Source organism: Lampris incognitus, chromosome 8 (assembly GCF_029633865.1).
Source record: "Lampris incognitus isolate fLamInc1 chromosome 8, fLamInc1.hap2, whole genome shotgun sequence".
In the NCBI taxonomy this organism is placed as follows: Eukaryota; Metazoa; Chordata; class Actinopteri; order Lampriformes; family Lampridae; genus Lampris; species Lampris incognitus.
Genome location: NC_079218.1, coordinates 3,300,411 through 3,320,762, shown reverse-complemented (window position 1 = coordinate 3,320,762; position 20,352 = coordinate 3,300,411). Strand labels below are relative to the sequence as shown.

The window sequence follows — 20,352 nt, the reverse complement described above, 5'->3', positions numbered from 1 at the left end:
ATGGTGGGTAGAGTAGAGTGGATTAGATGGTGGATGGACTAGATAGTGGATGGACTAGATGGTGGGTAGAGTAGAGTGGACTAGATGGTGGGTGGGTGGACTAGATGGTGGGTAGAGTAGAGTGGACTAGATGGTGGGTGGGTGGACTAGATGGTGGGTAGAGTAGAGTGGACTAGATGGTGGGTGGGTGGACTAGATGGTGGGTGGGTGGACTAGATGGTGGGTAGAGTAGAGTGGACTAGATGGTGGGTGGGTGGACTAGATGGTGGATGGTGGACTAGATGGTGGGTGGGTGGACTAGATGGTGGGTGGGTGGACTAGATGGTGGGTAGAGTAGAGTGGACTAGATGGTGGGTGGGTGGACTAGATGGTGGGTAGAGTAGAGTGGACTAGATGTTGGTTGGACTAGATGGTGGGTAGAGTAGACTAGATAGTGGGTGGGTGGACTAAATGGTGGGTAGAGTAGAGTGGACTAGATGGTGGGTGGGTGGACTGGATGGTGGGTAGAGTAGAGTGGACTAGATGGTGGGTGGGTGGACTAGATGGTGGGTAGAGTAGAGTGGACTAGATGGTGGGTGGGTGGACTAGATGGTGGGTAGAGTAGAGTGGACTAGATGTTGGTTGGACTAGATGGTGGGTAGAGTAGACTAGATAGTGGGTGGGTGGACTAGATGGTGGGTGGGTGGACTAGATGTTGGGTGGACTAGATGGTGGGTAGAGTAGAGTGGACTAGATGGTGGGTGGGTGGAGTGGACTAGATGGTGGGTAGAGTAGAGTGGACTAGATGGTGGGTGGGTGGACTAGATGTTTGGTGGACTAGATGTTGGGTGGACTAGATGGTGGGTGGGTGGACTAGATGGTGGGTAGAGTAGAGTGGACTAGATGGTGGGTGGGTGGACTAGATGGTGGGTAGAGTAGACTAGATGGTGGGTAGACTAGATGGTGGGTGGGTGGACTAGGTGGTGGGTGGACTAGATGGTGGGTAGAGTAGAGTGGACTAGATGGTGGGTGGGTGGACTAGATGGTGGGTAGAGTAGACTAGATGGTGGGTGGACTAGATGGTGGGTGGGTGGACTAGATGGTGGGTAGAGTAGACTAGATGGTGGGTGGACTAGATGGTGGATGGGTGGACTAGATGGTGGGTAGAGTAGACTAGATGGTGGGTGGACTAGATGGTGGGTGGGTGGACTAGATGGTGGGTAGAGTAGAGTGGACTAGATGGTGGGTGGGTGGACTAGATAGTGGGTAGAGTGGACTAGATGGTGGGTAGAGTGGACTAGATGGTGGGTAGAGTAGATGGTGGGTGGGTGGACTAGATGGTGGGTAGAGTGGACTAGATGGTGGGTAGAGTAGAGTGGACTAGATGGTGGGTGGACTAGGTGGTGGATGGACTAGATGGTGGGTAGAGTAGAGTGGACTAGATGGTGGGTGGACTAGGTGGTGGATGGACTAGATGGTGGGTAGAGTAGAGTGGACTAGATGGTGGGTGGACTAGGTGGTGGATGGACTAGATGGTGGGTAGAGTAGACTAGATGGTGGGTAGAGTAGACTAGATGGTGGGTGGACTAGATGGTGGGTGGGTGGACTAGATGGTGGGTAGAGTAGAGTGGACTAGATGGTGGGTGGATGGACTAGATGGTGGGTAGAGTGGACTAGATGGTGGGTAGAGTGGACTAGATGGTGGGTAGAGTAGAGCAGCTGTGTACTATACATGCAGTCCCTGGACCTCGTTATGTCATGACTGTATGTGATTAATCGGTGGTGAGTCGGGCTGTGTGTGCGTCCGTGGGTCCACCGGTCTTGTGTGTCCATGTGGTGAGTGTGTCTCGGTGTCCGTGCCGATACCAGGCTGTCCCGCTGTAGGAAGGAAACAGCTTCGTTCCTTTCACTCTGGCAGGTCGCACAACCTTTGTTGTGTCCCTGGAAGATGCCGGCGGCGTTTGGGGCAACCCGGTGTGCATCTGAAAGGACGACAAGCAAAGGGAGTGAGTGGTAACCGGGGTTGCTGGGTCGGCGCCTCCATATAGGGGGGCTTTAACTGCATTTTAGGGTATTTTACAGACTTTTTCCCCAATCATTTTTGGTTTGGGTACCCCAGTTTCATTCTGTATTCATTAAGATCACCAGGTAGCCGCGCCTGTCCAGATACGGCATGGCTCTAACGGCGTTCAGCCGACCTCTCCGTGTGTGCGTTTTAACAGCACTGCAACACACAACATGTGTTAGCTGACTTGTCATGAGCTCTTACTCACTTGTCTTGTCGCCACAGTTTTCATTTTAACCCGTTCATACAGCCACCGTCCAACGCCCCAGCTCGCTCACCGGTCCTGTAGTTGCCGTTTTTTGTGTGACCCTCTCCCTCCCTCCCTCCCCCCTTTTCCCTCCCCAATTGTATCCGGCCGATTACCCCACTCTTCCCAGCCGTCCCGGTCGTTGCTCCACCCCCTCTGCCGAGTCACCAGCCGCTTCTTTTCACCTGACAGTGAGGAGTTTCACCCGGGGGGATGTGCTGCGTGGGAGGATCACGCTATTCCCCCCAGTTCCCCCCCCCCCAAACAGGCACCCCGACCGACCAGAGGAGGCGCTAGTGCAGTGACCAGGACACATACCCACATCCGGCTTCCCACCTGCAGCCACGGCTAATTGTGTCTGTAGGGACGCCCGACCAAGCCGGAGGCGACACGGGGATTCGAACCAGCGATCCCTGTGTTGGTGGGCAACGGGATAGACCGCCATGCCACCCGGACGCCCAGCTGCAGTGTTGTCTCCACTGTGCTCTCAGCCTCATTCTGTGAAATACCGATGTGCCGTATAACGTGTGGCAGAGCGATGAAGGTCAGCCACACACAGCAGCGTAGTGGGAGGCTGTGTGGGGCTGACCGCCATCCTCACATGGAATGGGGGGTGAATTTAATGCTTGTAGTTGACCTGAGGTCAGACAGCAGAAAGTAGTCAAACGTCTGCCGTGTTTCCTGGGTGCTGTCGAAGAGCGATGCAAGCCAAACCAAAGCGCCTGTGAGCCATCGCCGCTGCGTTTGCTCTAGAAGAAGCTAATTTAATCACGGTGTGATGCTGACCACGAGGAAAATATCATTACGTAGGAATAAATCACATCACTGGTTCCCCACCGTTAAATAAAGGCCCAAAGAAAGCATCTGCTTCCTCTTTCAGCAACCTCTTGATTCCATTTTCAAATTAATTAGAGAGATGACACCTCGGCTATAGCGACATGAAGTGTGAGGCTTCCCGGGGCACACGCTCACATTTCCCACTAGCCCCTGTGGCAGCAGGGCTGTGTTTTTAATCACCAGGCCATTATCGAGTTGGAGGACCAGTCACCTGCTCTGCACACAGGTGCTTGTCCATTTATCTCTCCAGGAGATCAGCAGAGGAAATATTTCCTGCTGCATCTCAGCCCACAGTGCCCACTTCATTTAGTTCTCCCTTCTTCTTCTTCTTCTTTTTGTACAACCTGGGTCTTATTTTCTTAGTTTTTGCCGTCATGCTCTCAGGTTATAGTCGTATTTAGATTGCGGTTACGGGACCACCGCTGGATGCAGTTTCAGTTGTGTTTTGTGGGGCAGTTAATGGAACAATGGTGTCAACATGTCCACTTTAACCCCATTATCTAAACCATACATGTGGAGGGGAAAACAAAAGTGAAGGTTATTACCCAAAATGTCCAGTATTATCAGTGGTGGCTTGCACTGCTGCAGGAATATAACCAGCCTGTACTTACTGTACGTAGCAGCAACCACTGGTAAACCAGTCAGCAAGCACAACGGAGAAGTCGTGCATACTGGAAGGTCACAGTCTGTCTGGGGGTTTTGTTGGTGCTGCTGAAGGGACAGTGTCTGAATACAATGGTGGACGATGACGACTGGGAGGACGTATGCTCAAGATGAGGGGAATTGGGAGCAGTTATGGAAAGATTAGACTGGAAGGTTAAAATGAGGTTCTTTAGGACCCCACCGACGGCTTGTGTCTTCAAAAACAATTCTACCAACATACGCTGGACAGACTGTGGTGTGGTCGGGGACCATACTCACATATTCTGGGACTGCCCGAAAACACAGACGTTCTGGAAAAACGTCAAAGAAGAAATGGAGAAAATCCTAGAAACGTACATTCCCCTAGACCCACTATTGTGGATATTGGAAATATCCCCTCAGCGCCTGTTTACCCCACACCGGTGCTCTACACTGCACACTTTGTTGATGGTTGCAAAAAGAATAATTAGGATAAACTGGATGAAGCCTAACCCTCCACAATGACTCAGTGGTTGCAACAAGTCAAACATGTGTAAATGATGGAACACATGACTGCCCAGCTACCACTGAAACTGCCTGTTTTTATAAGCAGATGGACACCAGTTATCCGCTGCCGTAGCTAGGAAACGTGTACTGGACTGGACTGGACTGGACTGTACTGTACTGGACTGGACTGGACTGGACTGGACTGTACTGGACTGATGTATAATTTATGTAATTATATGTGTCTCAACCAGTCTGGAAATGAAGATACTACAAACAGTCATGATTTACAGAAGTGAAGGATGGACTTTGCGTAAAATAGATGAAAAGAAAATCAGTGCTGTGGAAATGTGGTTTTACCGCCGTTGGTGAGAATAGGTTGGACAGAACAACGCACAAATGAAGGTGTGCTGCAGCGACGCGGAACAAACGTGACCCCCCGTCGACCGTTCAGGGCCGAAAACTGAAATATTCTGGCCGTGCCATGATCAAAGCTCAGCGTTTTCGGTTCTTATTTTTCAAAGCCACCCAGCATGCCGAATTTCGCCACAAGAGGACGCTGTTACATAACCTCACACGAACAGGGACAACTTTTGGATCCATGGAAACATAAAATCCGGCTGAAAATCAGTTTAACAGTCTGGGTGTTTTTCGTTGAAAATCGGTAAAAACCGGAAAGGCCGAGCCTTGGCTGCCTGCAGTATGGTGAGAAACATGCTGCAAGGCAAAACTGGGGGCAAAAGGCGACGAGGCAGAACGACCAGCAGCCTCGTACATGGCCGACACCTCAAACTGGACGGGAAGGGTGAAACGGAGCCGTCAGAGCATGCGACGGCTGTTGCTGAGCATGTTTTCCTGTGGCCGGCATCATAGCCGATGATGCCGGCCAACCGACTGATACGTAGTGTGTGTGCGTTCTGTCCATGTATGGTGTCATGTATGTATGGCCGTGTCAAGTGAAGGTGGTCATGTCTGCATTGCCTGTTAAGGTACATGACTGGCAGTAAAGTAAAACAAAAGAAAGGACAGTGGCCATGTTCAGTCACCCCATGAGATGCTGCTGTAAAGTCGTGTGTAGAGGAGGTGCTCCTCTATGTAACGTATGTAAAATAAAGCCAGGGAATGAAACGTCATAACCAGTATGCACAGTGGCAAAGCTAAAGTAATAATAATAATAATAATAATAATAAGACCCAGGTTGTAAAAAAGAAAAAAGAAGAATGTTCCTTTAAGTAAGGTATTAGTCTGGATTAAACACAACTTCTCAGGCAGTCTGACCGATAGCTGGATGGAGTCAGCATGGCTGATAGAAGGAGGGGTAGATACAGATGTGTATGTTAGCTGCGTACTCCGTCATCTCCGGGTCATGTACTGTACTGGGTGTACAGCACAGCAGGATTCTAGCTAAACGTGGGCCCTGAGTTAGCTGGTGATGACCTGCACACTGAGTAATGGGAGAGGAAAGGAAAAAGAAAAGACTGCATTACTGCTCCCTAAGACAATGACGTGAAATAGCATGTATAGTCCTCAATGAAACGCGACTTACTGCCAACATAACCCATACACCACAGCAGCTGGCAACTTGCAGCACCAGCAAGTACCGGCCAGTGTGTGGGATAATGAAGCATCTCATTTATAACTCACTTTTCATGAAAAGAAATGAAAACAGCGAATCTCAAAATACAGAAAACGTAAGGTCACTGTCATGGAGCACCGTACGTTATCGGTCTACAGCTGCAGACCAAGAGCATATCATGTGCAGTGACACGCCTCATATGCAGTGCTACGCCTCATATGCAGTGATACGCATCATATGCAGTGCTACGCGTCATATGCAGTGATACGCATCATATGCAGTGATACGCATCATATGCAGTGACACGCCTCATATGCAGTGACACGCCTCATATGCAGTGCTACGCATCATATGCAGTGATACGCGTCATATGCGGTGATACGCCTCATATGCAGTGATACGCCTCATATGCAGCGATACGCATCATATGCAGCGATACGCCTCATATGCAGCGATACGCATCATATGCAGCGATACGCATCATGCAGTGATACACCTCATATGCAGTGATACGCCTCATATGCAGTGACACGCGTCATATGCAGTGATACGCCTCATATGCAGTGATACACCTCATATGCAGTGATACGCCTCATATGCAGTGACACGCGTCATATGCAGTGATATGCCTCATATGCAGCGATACGCATCATATGCAGCGATACGCATCATGCAGTGATACACCTCATATGCAGTGATATGCGTCATATGCAGTGACACGCGTCATATGCAGTGATATGCCTCATATGCAGCGATACACGTCATATGCAGTGATACGCCTCATATGCAGTGATACGCGTCATATGCAGTGACACGCGTCATATGCAGTGATACGCGTCATATGCAGTGATACGCCTCATATGCAGTGATACGCATCATATGCGGTGATACGCATCATATGCAGTGATACGCCTCATATGCAGTGATACACGTCATATGCAGTGATACGCGTCATATGCAGTGACACGCGTCATATGCAGTGATACGCGTCATATGCAGTGATACGCATCATATGCAGTGATACGCATCATATGCGGTGATACGCATCATATGCAGTGATACGCCTCATATGCAATGATAAGCGTCATATGCAGTGACACGCGTCATATGCAATGATAAGCGTCATATGCAGTGACACGCGTCATATGTAGTGACACGCGTCATATGCAGTGATACGCATCATATGCGGTGATACGCATCATATGCAGTGATACACATCATATGCAGTGATACGCGTCATATGCAGCGATACGCATCATATGCAGTGATACACATCATATGCAGTGATACGCCTCATATGCAGTGATACACATTATATGCAGTGATACGCCTCATATGCAGTGATACGCGTCATATGCAGCGATACGCGTCATATGCGGTGACACGCGTCATATGCAGTGATACGCATCATATGCGGTGATATGCGTCATATGCGGTGATACGCGTCATATGCAGTGATACACATCATATGCAGTGATACGCATCATATGCAGTGATACACATCATATGCAGTGACACGCGTCATATGCAATGATAAGCGTCATATGCAGTGACACGCGTCATATGTAGTGACACGCGTCATATGCAGTGATACGCCTCATATGCAGTGATACGCCTCATATGCAGTGCTACGCCTCATATGCAGTGCTACGCATCATATGCAGTGATACGCATCATATGCGGTGATACGCCTCATATGCGGTGATACGCATCATATGCAGTGATATGCATCATATGCAGTGCTACGCATCATATGCGGTGATACGCCTCATATGCGGTGATACGCCTCATATGCGGTGATACGCCTCATATCCAGTGCTACGCATCATATGCAGTGACACGCGTCATATGCAGTGACAAGCATCATATGCAGTGACACGCCTCATATGCAGTGATATGCGTCATATGCGGTGATACGCCTCATATGCGGTGGTACGCATCATATGCAGTGGTACGCCTCATATGCAGTGATACGCATCATATGCAGTGATACGCCTCATATGCAGTGATACGCCTCATATGCGGTGATACGCCTCATATGCAGTGCTACGCATCATATGCAGTGCTACGCATCATATGCAGTGCTACGCATCATATGCAGTGATATGCATCATATGCAGTGCTACGCATCATATGCAGTGATACGCCTCATATGCGGTGATACGCCTTATATGTGGTGATACGCCTCATATGCGGTGATACGCCTCATATGTGGTGATACGCCTCATGCAGTGCTACGCATCATATGCAGTGACACGCGTCATATGCAGTGACAAGCATCATATGCAGTGACACGCCTCATATGCAGTGATACGCCTCATATGTGGTGATACGCATCATATGCAGCGATACGCATCATATGCGGGGATACACCTCATATGCAGTGCTACGCGTCATATGCAGCGATACGCATCATATGCGGGGATACACCTCATATGCAGTGCTACGCATCATATGCAGTGACACGCCTCATATGCAGTGATACGCCTCATATGCGGTGATACGCCTCATATGCGGTGATACGCCTCATATGCAGTGCTACGCATCATATGCAGTGATACGCATCATATGCAGTGCTACGCATCATATGCAGTGATACGCCTCATATGCAGTGATACGTGTCATGCAGTGACACGCCTCATATGCAGTGCTACGCCTCATATCCAGTGCTACGCCTCATATGCAGTGCTACGCCTCATATGCAGTGACACGCGTCATATGCAGTGACACGCCTCATATGCAGTGATACGCGTCATATGCGGTGACACGCGTCATATGCAGTGATACGCGTCATATGCAGTGACACGCGTCATATGCAGTGATACGCATCATATGCAGTGACACGCGTCATATGCAGTGATACGCATCATATGCAGTGACACGCGTCATATGCATTGACACGCGTCATATGCAGTGACACGCCTCATATGCAGTGATACGCATCATATGCGGTGATACGCCTCATATGCAGTGATACGCGTCATATGCAGTGACACGCGTCATATGCAGTGATACGCGTCATATGCAGTGCTACGCGTCATATGCAGTGCTACGCCTTATATGCAGTGATACGCATCATATGTAGTGATACGCATCATATGCGGGGATACGCATCATATGCAGTGATACGCATCATATGCAGTGATACGCATCATATGCAGTGCTACGCATCATATGCAGTGATACGCCTCATATGCGGGGATACGCATCATATGCAGTGACACGCCTCATATGCAGTGATACGCCTCATATGCAGTGACACGCGTCATATGCAGTGATACGCATCATATGCAGTGATACGCATCATATGCAGTGATATGCCTCATATGCAGTGATACGCCTCATATGCAGTGACACGCGTCATATGCAGTGATACGCATCATATGCAGTGATACGCGTCATATGCAGTGCTACGCCTTATATGCAGTGATACGCATCATATGCAGTGATAGGCATCATATGCGGGGATACGCCTCATGCGGGGATACGCCTCATGCGGGGATACGCATCATATGCGAGGATACGCCTCATATGCGGGGATACGCGTCATATGCAGTGATACGCCTCATATGCAGTGATACGCCTCATATGCAGTGATACGCCTCATATGCAGCGATACGCATCATATGCAGCGATACGCATCATATGCGGGGATACGCCTCATATGCAGTGATACGCATCATATGCAGCGATACGCATCATATGCGGGGATACGCCTCATATGCAGTGATACGCCTCATATGCAGTGATACGCATCATATGCAGCGATACGCATCATATGCGGGGATACGCCTCATATGCAGTGATACGCATCATATGCAGTGATATGCGTCATATACAGTAATACGCCTCATATGCAGTGATACGCATCATATGCAGTGATATGCGTCATATACAGTAATACGCCTCATATGCAGTGATACGCATCATACACCACATCGGCATCACTTGGATTTTTGTAAGTCTGTCCTCACTGAACGGGCCGTTGAAAGGACGTAGTGCACGGCACACACTGCAGAGGGCAGCATGGTACCCAGCATTCCTAGTTTACACTGTCGTAACTATTCACCAGTATGAAATAAGTATAGCAAAGTGTTTAGGTACATGCTGTACTGCAGTACACTACATATACTATATGTAGCCCACTCCAGGGTAAAGACACCTTGCTCTCGGTTCGGGAGGAGCTCGGTTCTGAGCACAGTGACCATAAACGCAACACGAGTGACTTGGTGCATGCTGCATGCTCAGTAATCCAGGAAGCACTTCACAGAAGCTTGAGTCAGTTGATCTGGACACAACGTTTACCGACAGACACGTTTCATCACTCAACTAATGCCCCTTTTCCACTACATGGTACCAGCTCAACTCCACTCTACCGCTTCTGTGTCGTTTTCCATTACCGTAACAGTACCCGCCCAGTGTAGCTGGTCGTCATAGCGACGTCTGGTTTTCAATTTCAAAATGTACTTTTAAGATAACTCTGCTTCGACCTCTTCAGTATTTGAAAGGGCCGGCTGATATCCCATGTGCACATTGATGACGCAGTGATGCAAAATGACGCAGTGACATGTTTCTCTGACCAATCAGAGGTCTGTATTGATTTTGGTACCCACTCCAGTTTTTTTGGAACCTCAACAAAGGTGGTACCAGAAAAGTGGTAACGGTTACCAAAATGCCGGTACTGTCCAGTAATGGAAAACGAAAAAAGGGTGAGTCGAGTTGAGCCGAGCCGAGCCGGTACCATGTGGTGGAAAAGGGGCATTAGTGACCTCTTCAGTCTAAACTGACTGCAGGTGTCACCACCCTCATAAACAATACAGTTGCCTAACGACCCAAACCAACGACCAGTTTCATATGCAAATATGGGCGTGACCACTAACTACAGTTACGATGGTCATGTTCTCTTAACATTGTTATGCCGATGACACCCAGCTGATCTTGTCCTTTCCTCCCTCTGACACACAAGTAGAGACACGCATGGCTGCGTGCTGGACTGACATCTCGGAGTGGATGGCGACACACCACCTGAAGCTCAATCTGGACAAGACGGAGCTGATGTTCCTCACGGGGAAAGGTTGCCTGCACCGAGACCTGGCCATCACCATGACAACACCGTGGTGACGCCAACTCGGACTGTGAGGAATCTGGGTGTGATCCTGGACAACCAACTGTCATTTGCTGCAAACGTTGCATCAGTTGCTCGCTCCTGCAGATTTCTCCTCTATAACATCAGGAGGATTCGCCCATTCCTCACCGATGAGTCAGCACAGGTGCTCATCCAGGCTCTGGTCATCTCCCGGCTGGACTACAGCAACTCCCTCCTTGCTGGCGCCCCAGCGTCGGCCATCAGACCTCTGGAGCTTGTTCAGAAAGCTGCAGCTCGTCTGGTGTTCAAGTTCTCCCACACAACTCCTCTTCTCATGTCCCTACACTGGCTCCTAGGAGCTGCTCGCATCCAGTTTAAGACTCTGGTGCTAGCCTATAGGGCAGTGAAAGGAACAGCTCCTTCCTATCTCCAGGCCATGGTCAAGCCCTACAACCCCGCCCGACCACTTTGCTCTGCTGCCTCGGGACGCCTGGTTGCCCCGTCCCTCAGAGGCCCCTGCTGCCAATTGACCCCATCCCGGCTCGGTTCTGTCCTGGACCCACAGGGGTGGAATGAACTCCCCACTGATGTCAGGACAGCGGAGTCGCTGCCCATCTTTCGGCGCAAGTTGAAAACTCACCTCTTTAAGAACTACTACCCTGTTACTTGTTCTTACCACTTATTGTATTCACTCGTTTGAAAAAAATCTCTTTCTTGCGCTTTTACTTTAGCACTGGTTGTGCTCTGAGATGCTTGTTTAGAGAGAAGATGCACTTATGACCCCTGATGACTAGTAGTTCTCCTGATTTCCTACGTTAAATGATGCACTTATTGTAAGTCGCTTTGGATAAAAGCGTCGGCTAAATGACTGTAATATAATGTAATGTGTACTAGTCACAGAGGATTGGGGAATAGTTGCAATCACAGCATTGTAAGATGGTGACAGATGTACTCTTAGGCCCCCCCTTGGTTCAGGGATGGCCGATCCCTCCTCACATAGATGGCCTTTTTGACTCCCCGTTCAAACCAGCGTTCCTCCCTATCAAAGATGGTCACATCCTCATCCTTGAAAGAGTGGCCACTGGCCTGTAGATGGTGTAGACTGTGGAGTCCTGGCCTTTAGATGGTGTAGACTGTGGAGTCCTGGCCTGTAGATGGTGTAAACTATGGAGTCCTGGCCTTTAGATGGTGTAGACTGTGGAGTCCTGGCCTGTAGATGGTGTAGACTGTGGAGTCCTGGTCTGTAGATGGTGTAGACTGTGGAGTCCTGGCCTGTAGATGGTGTAGACTGTGGAGTCCTGGCCTGTAGATGGTGTAGACCAGGGGTGCCCACTACGTCGATCGCGATCGACCAGTAGATCGCGAAGGCAGTGCTGGTAGACCTCCATGACATTTGAAAAAACTTTTTTTTTCCAAGACATTAGCCTATCATCTGTCCTCCATTTGGCATTTGCCTTTTGATTGACGTAAAGGACGGCCAGTCTGCTGTTGCCTAAAACCAAAGATTCTAGAGCGGAACCTAAAACTTTGTTACATTAGGTTACCATAACAACCAGAGCCCTTCTCTAACGTACCTTGAAGTTCACATGCCCACAACGTGAGCTAACGCAGAACTGCATCGAGCTAGCTAGTTCAACTCTCTAAAAAAAACTATACAAAAAAGTGAAACAAAACAAAAATGAGTGGGGGAGCCGGACCTAGCAAGAAACAAAAAACATACTGTAGCGAACTGCCGCGGCCGGGAAGCGAACCTGTATCGCCCGCACCGCAGGAGACATCGCTAACCGCTCGACTAAAGGGTCAGACCCGCCAGCCAGTGGCCAGCGTGTCATTTTACAGTACCATTCCCATGTGGAATGGGAGGAGGACTTTTTTTCACCATGTCTTATTCCAAATGCGTTTGTCTCATCTGTCAGTCTAGCATTGCTATCCCAAAAAAAGGAAATGTGGAGAGGCACTTTCGAACTGTTCATAAAAGCTACGACAATGACTTCCCTCCGGAAAGCGAGCTGAGAAAGAGAAAGGTGAGGGAACTAAAATCGCAGTTAATCGTGCAGCAGTCACTTTTCCCGCAGCTGCATTCAAAGGCAAAGGCAGCCACCGAAGCATCTTTACGGGTGAGTCACTCCATCATTAAGCATAAGAAAGCCTTCCAAGATGGAGAGATGATGAAAGAGGCCTTCCTTGAGGCAGCAGATTCGTTGTTTCGGGACTTTAAAAACAAATCAGAAATAATATCTTCAATCAAAGCTCTCCAGTTATCAAGAGATTCCGTCACAAGGCGCTGTGAAGTGATGGGCGATGATTTGACACAGCAGCTTTGGAGGGACATCGTGGACTGCGAGTGTTTCTCGCTATAATTGGACAAGTCTACGGACATAAGGGATACGGCCCAATTGTGCATTTTCATTTGCACGGTGTTTCAAGATATGACTGCAAAAGAGGAGCTGTTAACAATACTACCCATGAAGGAACACACGCAGGGAGAGGACATTTTTCAGATCTTCAAAAACTTTGTGGATAAAATCCAGCTCCCAGTGTGTAAACTGGTGTCAGTCACCACGGACGGTGCGCCTGCTATGGTGGGCCACTCTAATGGATTTATTGCCAAGCGCAGGGAGGACGATGCTTTCCCGGACTTCCTTAATTACCATTGCATATTACACCAACAAGCATTATGCGCAAAAATGCTAAACATGAAAGAGATCATGGATGTGGCAACCAAACCCGCCTGTTCTCTTCGAGCGAGGTCTCTTCAAAGACGGTTGTTTCGTACACATTTGGAAGAGGCCGACTGTAACTACTCTGACCTCTTGCTACACACTGACGTGAGATGGCTTGGTAGAGGGAGATTCTTGCAGAGATTTCGAGAGCTCTGTCCGGAGATTAAGGAGTTTCTCCTTATCACTAAACATGCGGAACACAAACAACTTAATGACCATCAGTGGCTGCTAGACTTGGCGTTTTTAACTGATTTAACCAACATGTTGAACGAGCTTAACTTAGAGCTGCAAGGAAAAGACAAAAGCATGGTAAACATGATCAGCTCAGTTAACGCTTTCAAACGGAAAATGCAACTTCTGTGCTCAAAGTTGCAGCGCCGTGATTTGGGAAACTTCGAAACCTCGCAGCAGAGCTGGAGAAGCAAGGGAGGGCGTGTGCGCAACTTGACAGTGCACGCTACACAGAGCAGATTGAAAATGTCCGGTCAGACTTTGACAAACGGTTTCAAGACTTTGCTTTGCTTGAGCCAATCGCTACATTTATGTGCTACCCATTTGGGGAAGATACAGAGGTGGATTCCCTCGCCTCAAAAATGGCAACGCTGTTTCACCTGAACTCGTCTGCAGTGGAGGATGAGATGCTGACAGTACAGGCTGACATTCAGCTTAAGTCCAGGGCGCATGGAGAGTTTTGGAACTTACTTACAGAGGACAAGTACCCAAACATGAGGAAATGCGCAACCTCCTTGAAGGCATTATTCGGCTCTACTTCTTTGGGTGAGTCAGCCTTTTCTCACATGAAGATTATCAAGTCCAAATACCGTTCCACCATGACAGATGATCATTTCGAGGCCTGCTTGAGGCTGGCTACCAGCAGCTACTGTCCGAACTATGCAACCCTGTCTGACTCCCTCCGGTGCAGGTCATCCTCAGAGTAGAGAGGTAGAGATCACAAATCTATTTAACACAGCTGTAAAGGTTCATGCAGTGATGCAATTTCAACATAGTGTAGTAGCAAGTGCTTGGTATGATTATTAAGGTTCAATATAAATGCAAATCCATTGCAATACTGTATATGTAACACAACATGTATATCAATACACACATTGTATATAAATGTTCATATACTATATGTAAAACATGTAATGGGTATTTTTGTTATTATTATTTTTAATATGAGTAGATCATTTTGACCTGGTCATTTTAAAAGTAGCTCACGAGTCAAAAAATTGTGGGCACCCCTGGTGTAGACTGTTGAGTCCTGGCCTGTAGATGGTGTAGACTGTTGAGTCCTGGCCTGTAGATGGTGTAGACTGTTGAGTCCTGGCCTGTAGATGGTGTAGACTGTTGAGTCCTGGCCTGTAGATGGTGTAGACTGTTGAGTCCTGGCCTGTAGATGGTGTAGACTGTTGAGTCCTGGTCTGTAGATGGTGTAGACTGTTGAGTCCTGGCCTGTAGATGGCGTAGACTGTTGAGTCCTGGCCTGTAGATGGTGTAGACTGTGGAGTCCTGGCCTGTAGATGGTGTAGACTGTTGAGTCCTGGCCTGTAGATGGTGTAGACTGTTGAGTCCTGGTCTGTAGATGGTGTAGACTGTTGAGTCCTGGCCTGTAGATGGTGTAGACTGTGGAGTCCTGGCCTGTAGATGGTGTAGACTGTGGAGTCCTGGCCTGTAGATGGTGTAGACTGTAGAGTCCTGGCCTGTAGATGGTGTAGACTGTGGAGTCCTGGCCTGTAGATGGTGTAGACTGTGGAGTCCTGGCCTGTAGATGGTGTAGACTGTGGAGTCCTGGCCTGACACGTTAGCTCTCCTGTGTTGTGCCAGCGTTTGTTTGGTTTCCCCAGTGTACAAGTCACGGCAATCCTCCTGGCACTTAACAGCGTACACTATATTACACAACACAAGTGAATTCAGTTAACTGCAACTTTAGTTTGCCTGTGAATAACAAAACAATGCAACTTGCATCACATTAACATGGGTATGAAAATAAAAAACTGGGCCCTTTAAAGCAAGGAAAATTGTCCTTTGTTGTGTCAATTGTCCTTTACAGAACTTTGGTTTGGTTTGGTTTGGTTTGGTTTGGTTTGGTTTGGTTGGTTTGGTTTGGTGATCAACTTAGGTCAGGCAGTATGTGTCTTTGTCCTTATGTGGGATTTCTCCACAGTTTCAAGTAACTTTGTTTGAATTCAGATCAGATGGAGGCCCGGTCTGTCAGAGTCTGATGAGTCCGAGTCTGATGAGTCTGAGTCTGATGTGTCAGGGTCGAGCTGGTACCAGTCCAGATGACTGTCATGATCGTACCACAAGGCAGATAGTTTATCCGGCTGTTTGAGCGGCAATGTAGATCCGGGCTCCTTGAGCTTGTGCTGGGAGGCTCGCCATCTACAGGAATCATTGGCTCATCTTCACTGGATCTTCTCACTGAATAAAAGCCCCGTCCGAGGCATGTGAAGTGCAGCTAATTAAGATGAAACCAGCACTTCTGGCTGCCTTGTGGCTTCTGCAGGGAAACCGTTTCACTGTCATCTAACAACCGTTCGACTTCAGTAACCGTTTTGACTTAGTTCCTACTGCTTCTCAGCTCTTTTTGAAGCTCAGCGTTGTTACACAGAGCAACTACCTCTAGCTCAAAATGGTGAATCGGAGAAAAATTATTTTTGTATCGCAGCTGGGTTGCATATACATATAAATTATGATCACGGTAACCACCACAGAAATCAGTCCTCTATTTTCCTTTTACAGTACCAGGATGGGGAATACATCATGAACTCAGATTTTTTGTCTCGAGTTTTGTTTTTATCACATGGTGATTGTGTAACGGTAGTGGTGGTAACCACCGGCGGCATGTGTAGGCCAATCAAACTGAGGTATCTAAATGATATTGGATATGTCTAATGAGCACAGCCCCAACCAAGGACAGTAAAATTGGACTTGTGACATCCACCAGTAGCCGTTGCGAACACCTTGTGGTATTGCATACATAGCTCATTTGAATTAATCCACTGCCAAGGACACAAAAACGCAATGTCAGTGGATTATTATTCAGTAAAGCCAAGAAAATGTCAATGTAATGCTATATTACACCCTCGTCTACTAACGGTCGCTCTTTAAAACACTACGACTACCACAGTGATTTGTATGATTCCCAGCTGATAAGAAGCACTTTTGCCGTAAAACTTGCAAACAGCAACTGTCTTTATTAATGCACTTATATTATGAATAGGACTAAACTAAAACCCATACTTTCAAAATATTGCCACCTACCCAGCAGCATTTTTATTTTTTTTAACTCACTATCCGTATGCTGATCAGACATTTGCATTTCTGGTGTGATCAACCAGGTTTCAGACATGCCAGGGGCGACAGTGAAAGCCATCTTAAAGAGGCAGTAAACCCTTACGTGCAGCTGGAAGCGGGTTTGTATGGCCCTCAGGTGGCAAAACTTATTGCTGTAGTGAGAAAATCAAGGAAAAAAATAGTGTAACACAGCTGCTCTGAAGGGAAGATCTATCCTTTCTCTTTCTTCTGGGGTAAAAAACATATATTTTGCACACACCCCCCCTCACATGACGGCATCAAAGGCATCGGCTCCTCATATTGCGTGGCCTCCTGCCTGTTAGACCAAGTAGAAAGGTGACATATTGGCACAAGCCAACTAAACTGTCTGGGTAGACAGTTCTGTGAAGCAGGGCAGCCTCACACACACACACACACATACACACACACACACACACACACACACACACTGCTCCCCCTATTCTGTCCTTTTCAAAATGTGACTGAACGGGGGCAGGCTAAAAACGCCTGTTTACTTGCTGTTTAAGAGCTGCAGTAGACAGCGAAGCTCTCTTCATTAAAAAATGAGAAAGATAATAATACACACCATCGGTAATGGACCAGGCACTCAGTAAGCCCCCTGTACCTTCCAGCCGTTCAAATGAAACAAAATTGAAATATTACTCAGAATCCCTTTCTGCAGGGAGCAACGGTGCAGCGATGTTGCAGCCTGTATACAGGGGGGGAAAAACACTTTTGCTAAAGTTATATTTCATCATTTTAATTGTATTTTATTTTGAATATGCTATTTTGTTATTGGATATTCCATTTGTGTGTTTGCATATCAAAAGCTGCCAATTGCTTTTACCTAGCAGGATACCCTTTCCAGCATGTTGTGAGTCATGTGCAAGATAACGGAGGTGGAGCAGCATACCGCTCAGACAGAAATAACTCAGTGGTTGAAAGCAGTAATAGTCTTGGCTGCATGTTTACTCGTTTATTCTTTGTTTATTAAATGGTTGCATTTTCCATTGCTACATTCTGCCATAAACTTTGCATGCAGTAAACCTTATGGGTAGCTAAAAACAGTTTATAAAAAGTTGTCATAGACATTTGTCTTGATGCATGCTCTATAATCCAGGTAAGAAGATCAAAGAAGGTTGAATCTAGATGAACTGATTCATCCTTCTTTGATACATTCTGGATACAGCGTTGTATCCAGAATGTATACAATGTTGTATACAATGTTTAACATTGTATCCAGGAAATCAAAGAAGGTTGAATCCGTTCATCTGGATACAAAGTTTAACGTTGTATCCAGATGAACTGATTCAACCACCTTTGATGTCATAGACGTTATTTATTTTCATGAGTAAGTCATGTTGCTGTTAGGTTGCTGGTTATGAATGTGTTATGAACCTGGTCTCCCAAAAGGAGTTACTCCCAAGTTTTTTCGGGTGGCATTTAGAAAACTAGGTTGCACACTGTGCCCAAAATGGAACAATTCAGCTGACATTAAGCATGCATGCTAATTAAATCAGTATATTCAAAGGTCAATGGGATGCAGAGGAGCAAATCACTCAAGCTCTGATCCCCTGGCAGAGGCCACACATTGCGACCACATTATTCATTACCTTTTAGTTTGAAATGTAGAAACGCAGCTATCTAGATTTTTTCCAGTCCAATAATGTGTACAAATCAATTTCATTACCTTGTGTGCATGACCATGAATTTAATGATTTCAAATCAGATTCAATTAAAGGGCTCTTGGAAAAAGGCGGTTCTAGTAAGATTCAGTTAAATCAGAGTACAATGAGATTTTTGATAAAAAAAAGACAAAGTGAGTACGTAATAATTGCTGTGAAGTCCAGCAGTCGAACCAATACAGTTTTATTCAGGTGTGCAGAGACAGTTCTACAACAACAACAACAAAAATAGCCTTGCTGGGGGTCCAGGTGGCGTGGCGGTCTATTCCGTTGCCTACCAACACGGGGGTCGCCGGTTTGAATCCCCATGTTACCTCCGGCTTGGTCGGGTGTCCCTACAGACACGATTGGCCGTGTCTGCGGGTGGGAAGCCGGATATAGGTATGTGTCCTGGTCGCTGCACTAGCGCCTCCTCTGGTCAGTCGGGGTGCCTGTTCAGGGGGGAGGGGGAACACGGGAATAACATGATCCCCCACTCACTACGTCCCCCTGGTGAAACTCCTCACTGTCAGGTGAAGAGAAGCGGTTGGTGACTCCACATGTATGGCAGGAGGCATGTGGTAGTCTGCAGCCCTCCCCGGATCAGCAGAGGGGGTGGAGCAGAGACCGGGACGGCTCAGAAGAGTGGGGTAATTGGCCGGGTGCAACTGGGGAGAGAAAAGGAGAAAAAAAACAAATGAAAAAAGGCATTTCTGGTAATGAAGACTTTGTTTGAATCCTCGGTGATGTTGAATCCCAAATATGAGTCCACCATGATTTAAGATGATTTTGTGGTGCCAGTTTATTCATGACAGAGTGAAGTTGAAGTATAACTAAATGTTAGTGTGAGTGCATTAACTCCGCTTTACCTTTCTCTGTCAACATGCCCAGTGCAGCACTTGGTAATAATCTGCCAGATATACAGCTCGGCTCCAATTTCTGTGTATTTGCATGTGTGCTCATGCCGCGTGGAGCTGGTGCAGCTGGAAACGGAGACTGTGTGCAGAGCAGAGAAGTCCAAGTAAAGGCCTGGCATGAGTTAGTTAAATATGAGTGAAGGAGGTAAACGTCATCTGCATCCACAGTCTCACAGGACACACTTGGACAAGCGCATGCTCGAATACGACAGGCCTGTTTTGAATAATTTCTCCCTCCAAAATCTGCCCGTTACCTCTGTAATGAGCATTGTGGCGAGGACTCCTGAGGAAATGGATCATATTTAGAACCAGAGTTAGCCGAGGAACTGTCAGATTCCTCAGCAAATCCCCTTTTCGTCCAAGTCCCCCGTCTCTGGGCTATTTTACTGTCGTCGTCATGCAAGTGAAATGAACCTTGTTGACCTGTTTAAGTGACACAGAAATCATGGTTTCTTAATTCTCTCCTCTCTTTAGTACCTGCAAGAGTCAGTAACATATCGACAGACGTCACGGTGAACGAGGGCAGCAGCGTCAGCCTCATGTGCTTGGCGGTGGGTCGACCTGAACCGAATATCATCTGGAAGCAGCACTCAGCAAGAGGTAAGCAAGCAGCTGATTGGACGTTCTTTGAAAAATATCAGATATCAGGTGGGGCATCTCAAAAAAAGCAATTTGCTAGTGCAAATACATGTACAAATCCAAATCCAAAGGCCTTGCTGCAAATGTTTGTCATGTTATATTTATTTTGTGTTTTTTTTTTTTTCCAAAGCAGTGAGGGAGTTCGAACGCGGCGGCTTCGGCCCCGTGGTTTACATTCACACACAGCTCCCAGGTGT

General features: G+C 47.5%; 1 protein-coding gene across 2 annotated transcripts in view; it reads left to right on the top strand.

Moving 5' to 3' along the window:
• opcml (opioid binding protein/cell adhesion molecule-like) overlaps window positions 1–20,352 on the top strand; it is a 400,654-nt gene that overhangs the window by 285,046 nt on the left and 95,256 nt on the right. For both annotated transcript variants that reach the window (XM_056284683.1, XM_056284684.1), the window contains one exon: window positions 19,991–20,116. In XM_056284683.1, coding sequence (XP_056140658.1) covers window positions 19,991–20,116 — 126 coding nt within the window. The remainder of the gene's footprint in view (window positions 1–19,990; window positions 20,117–20,352) is intronic.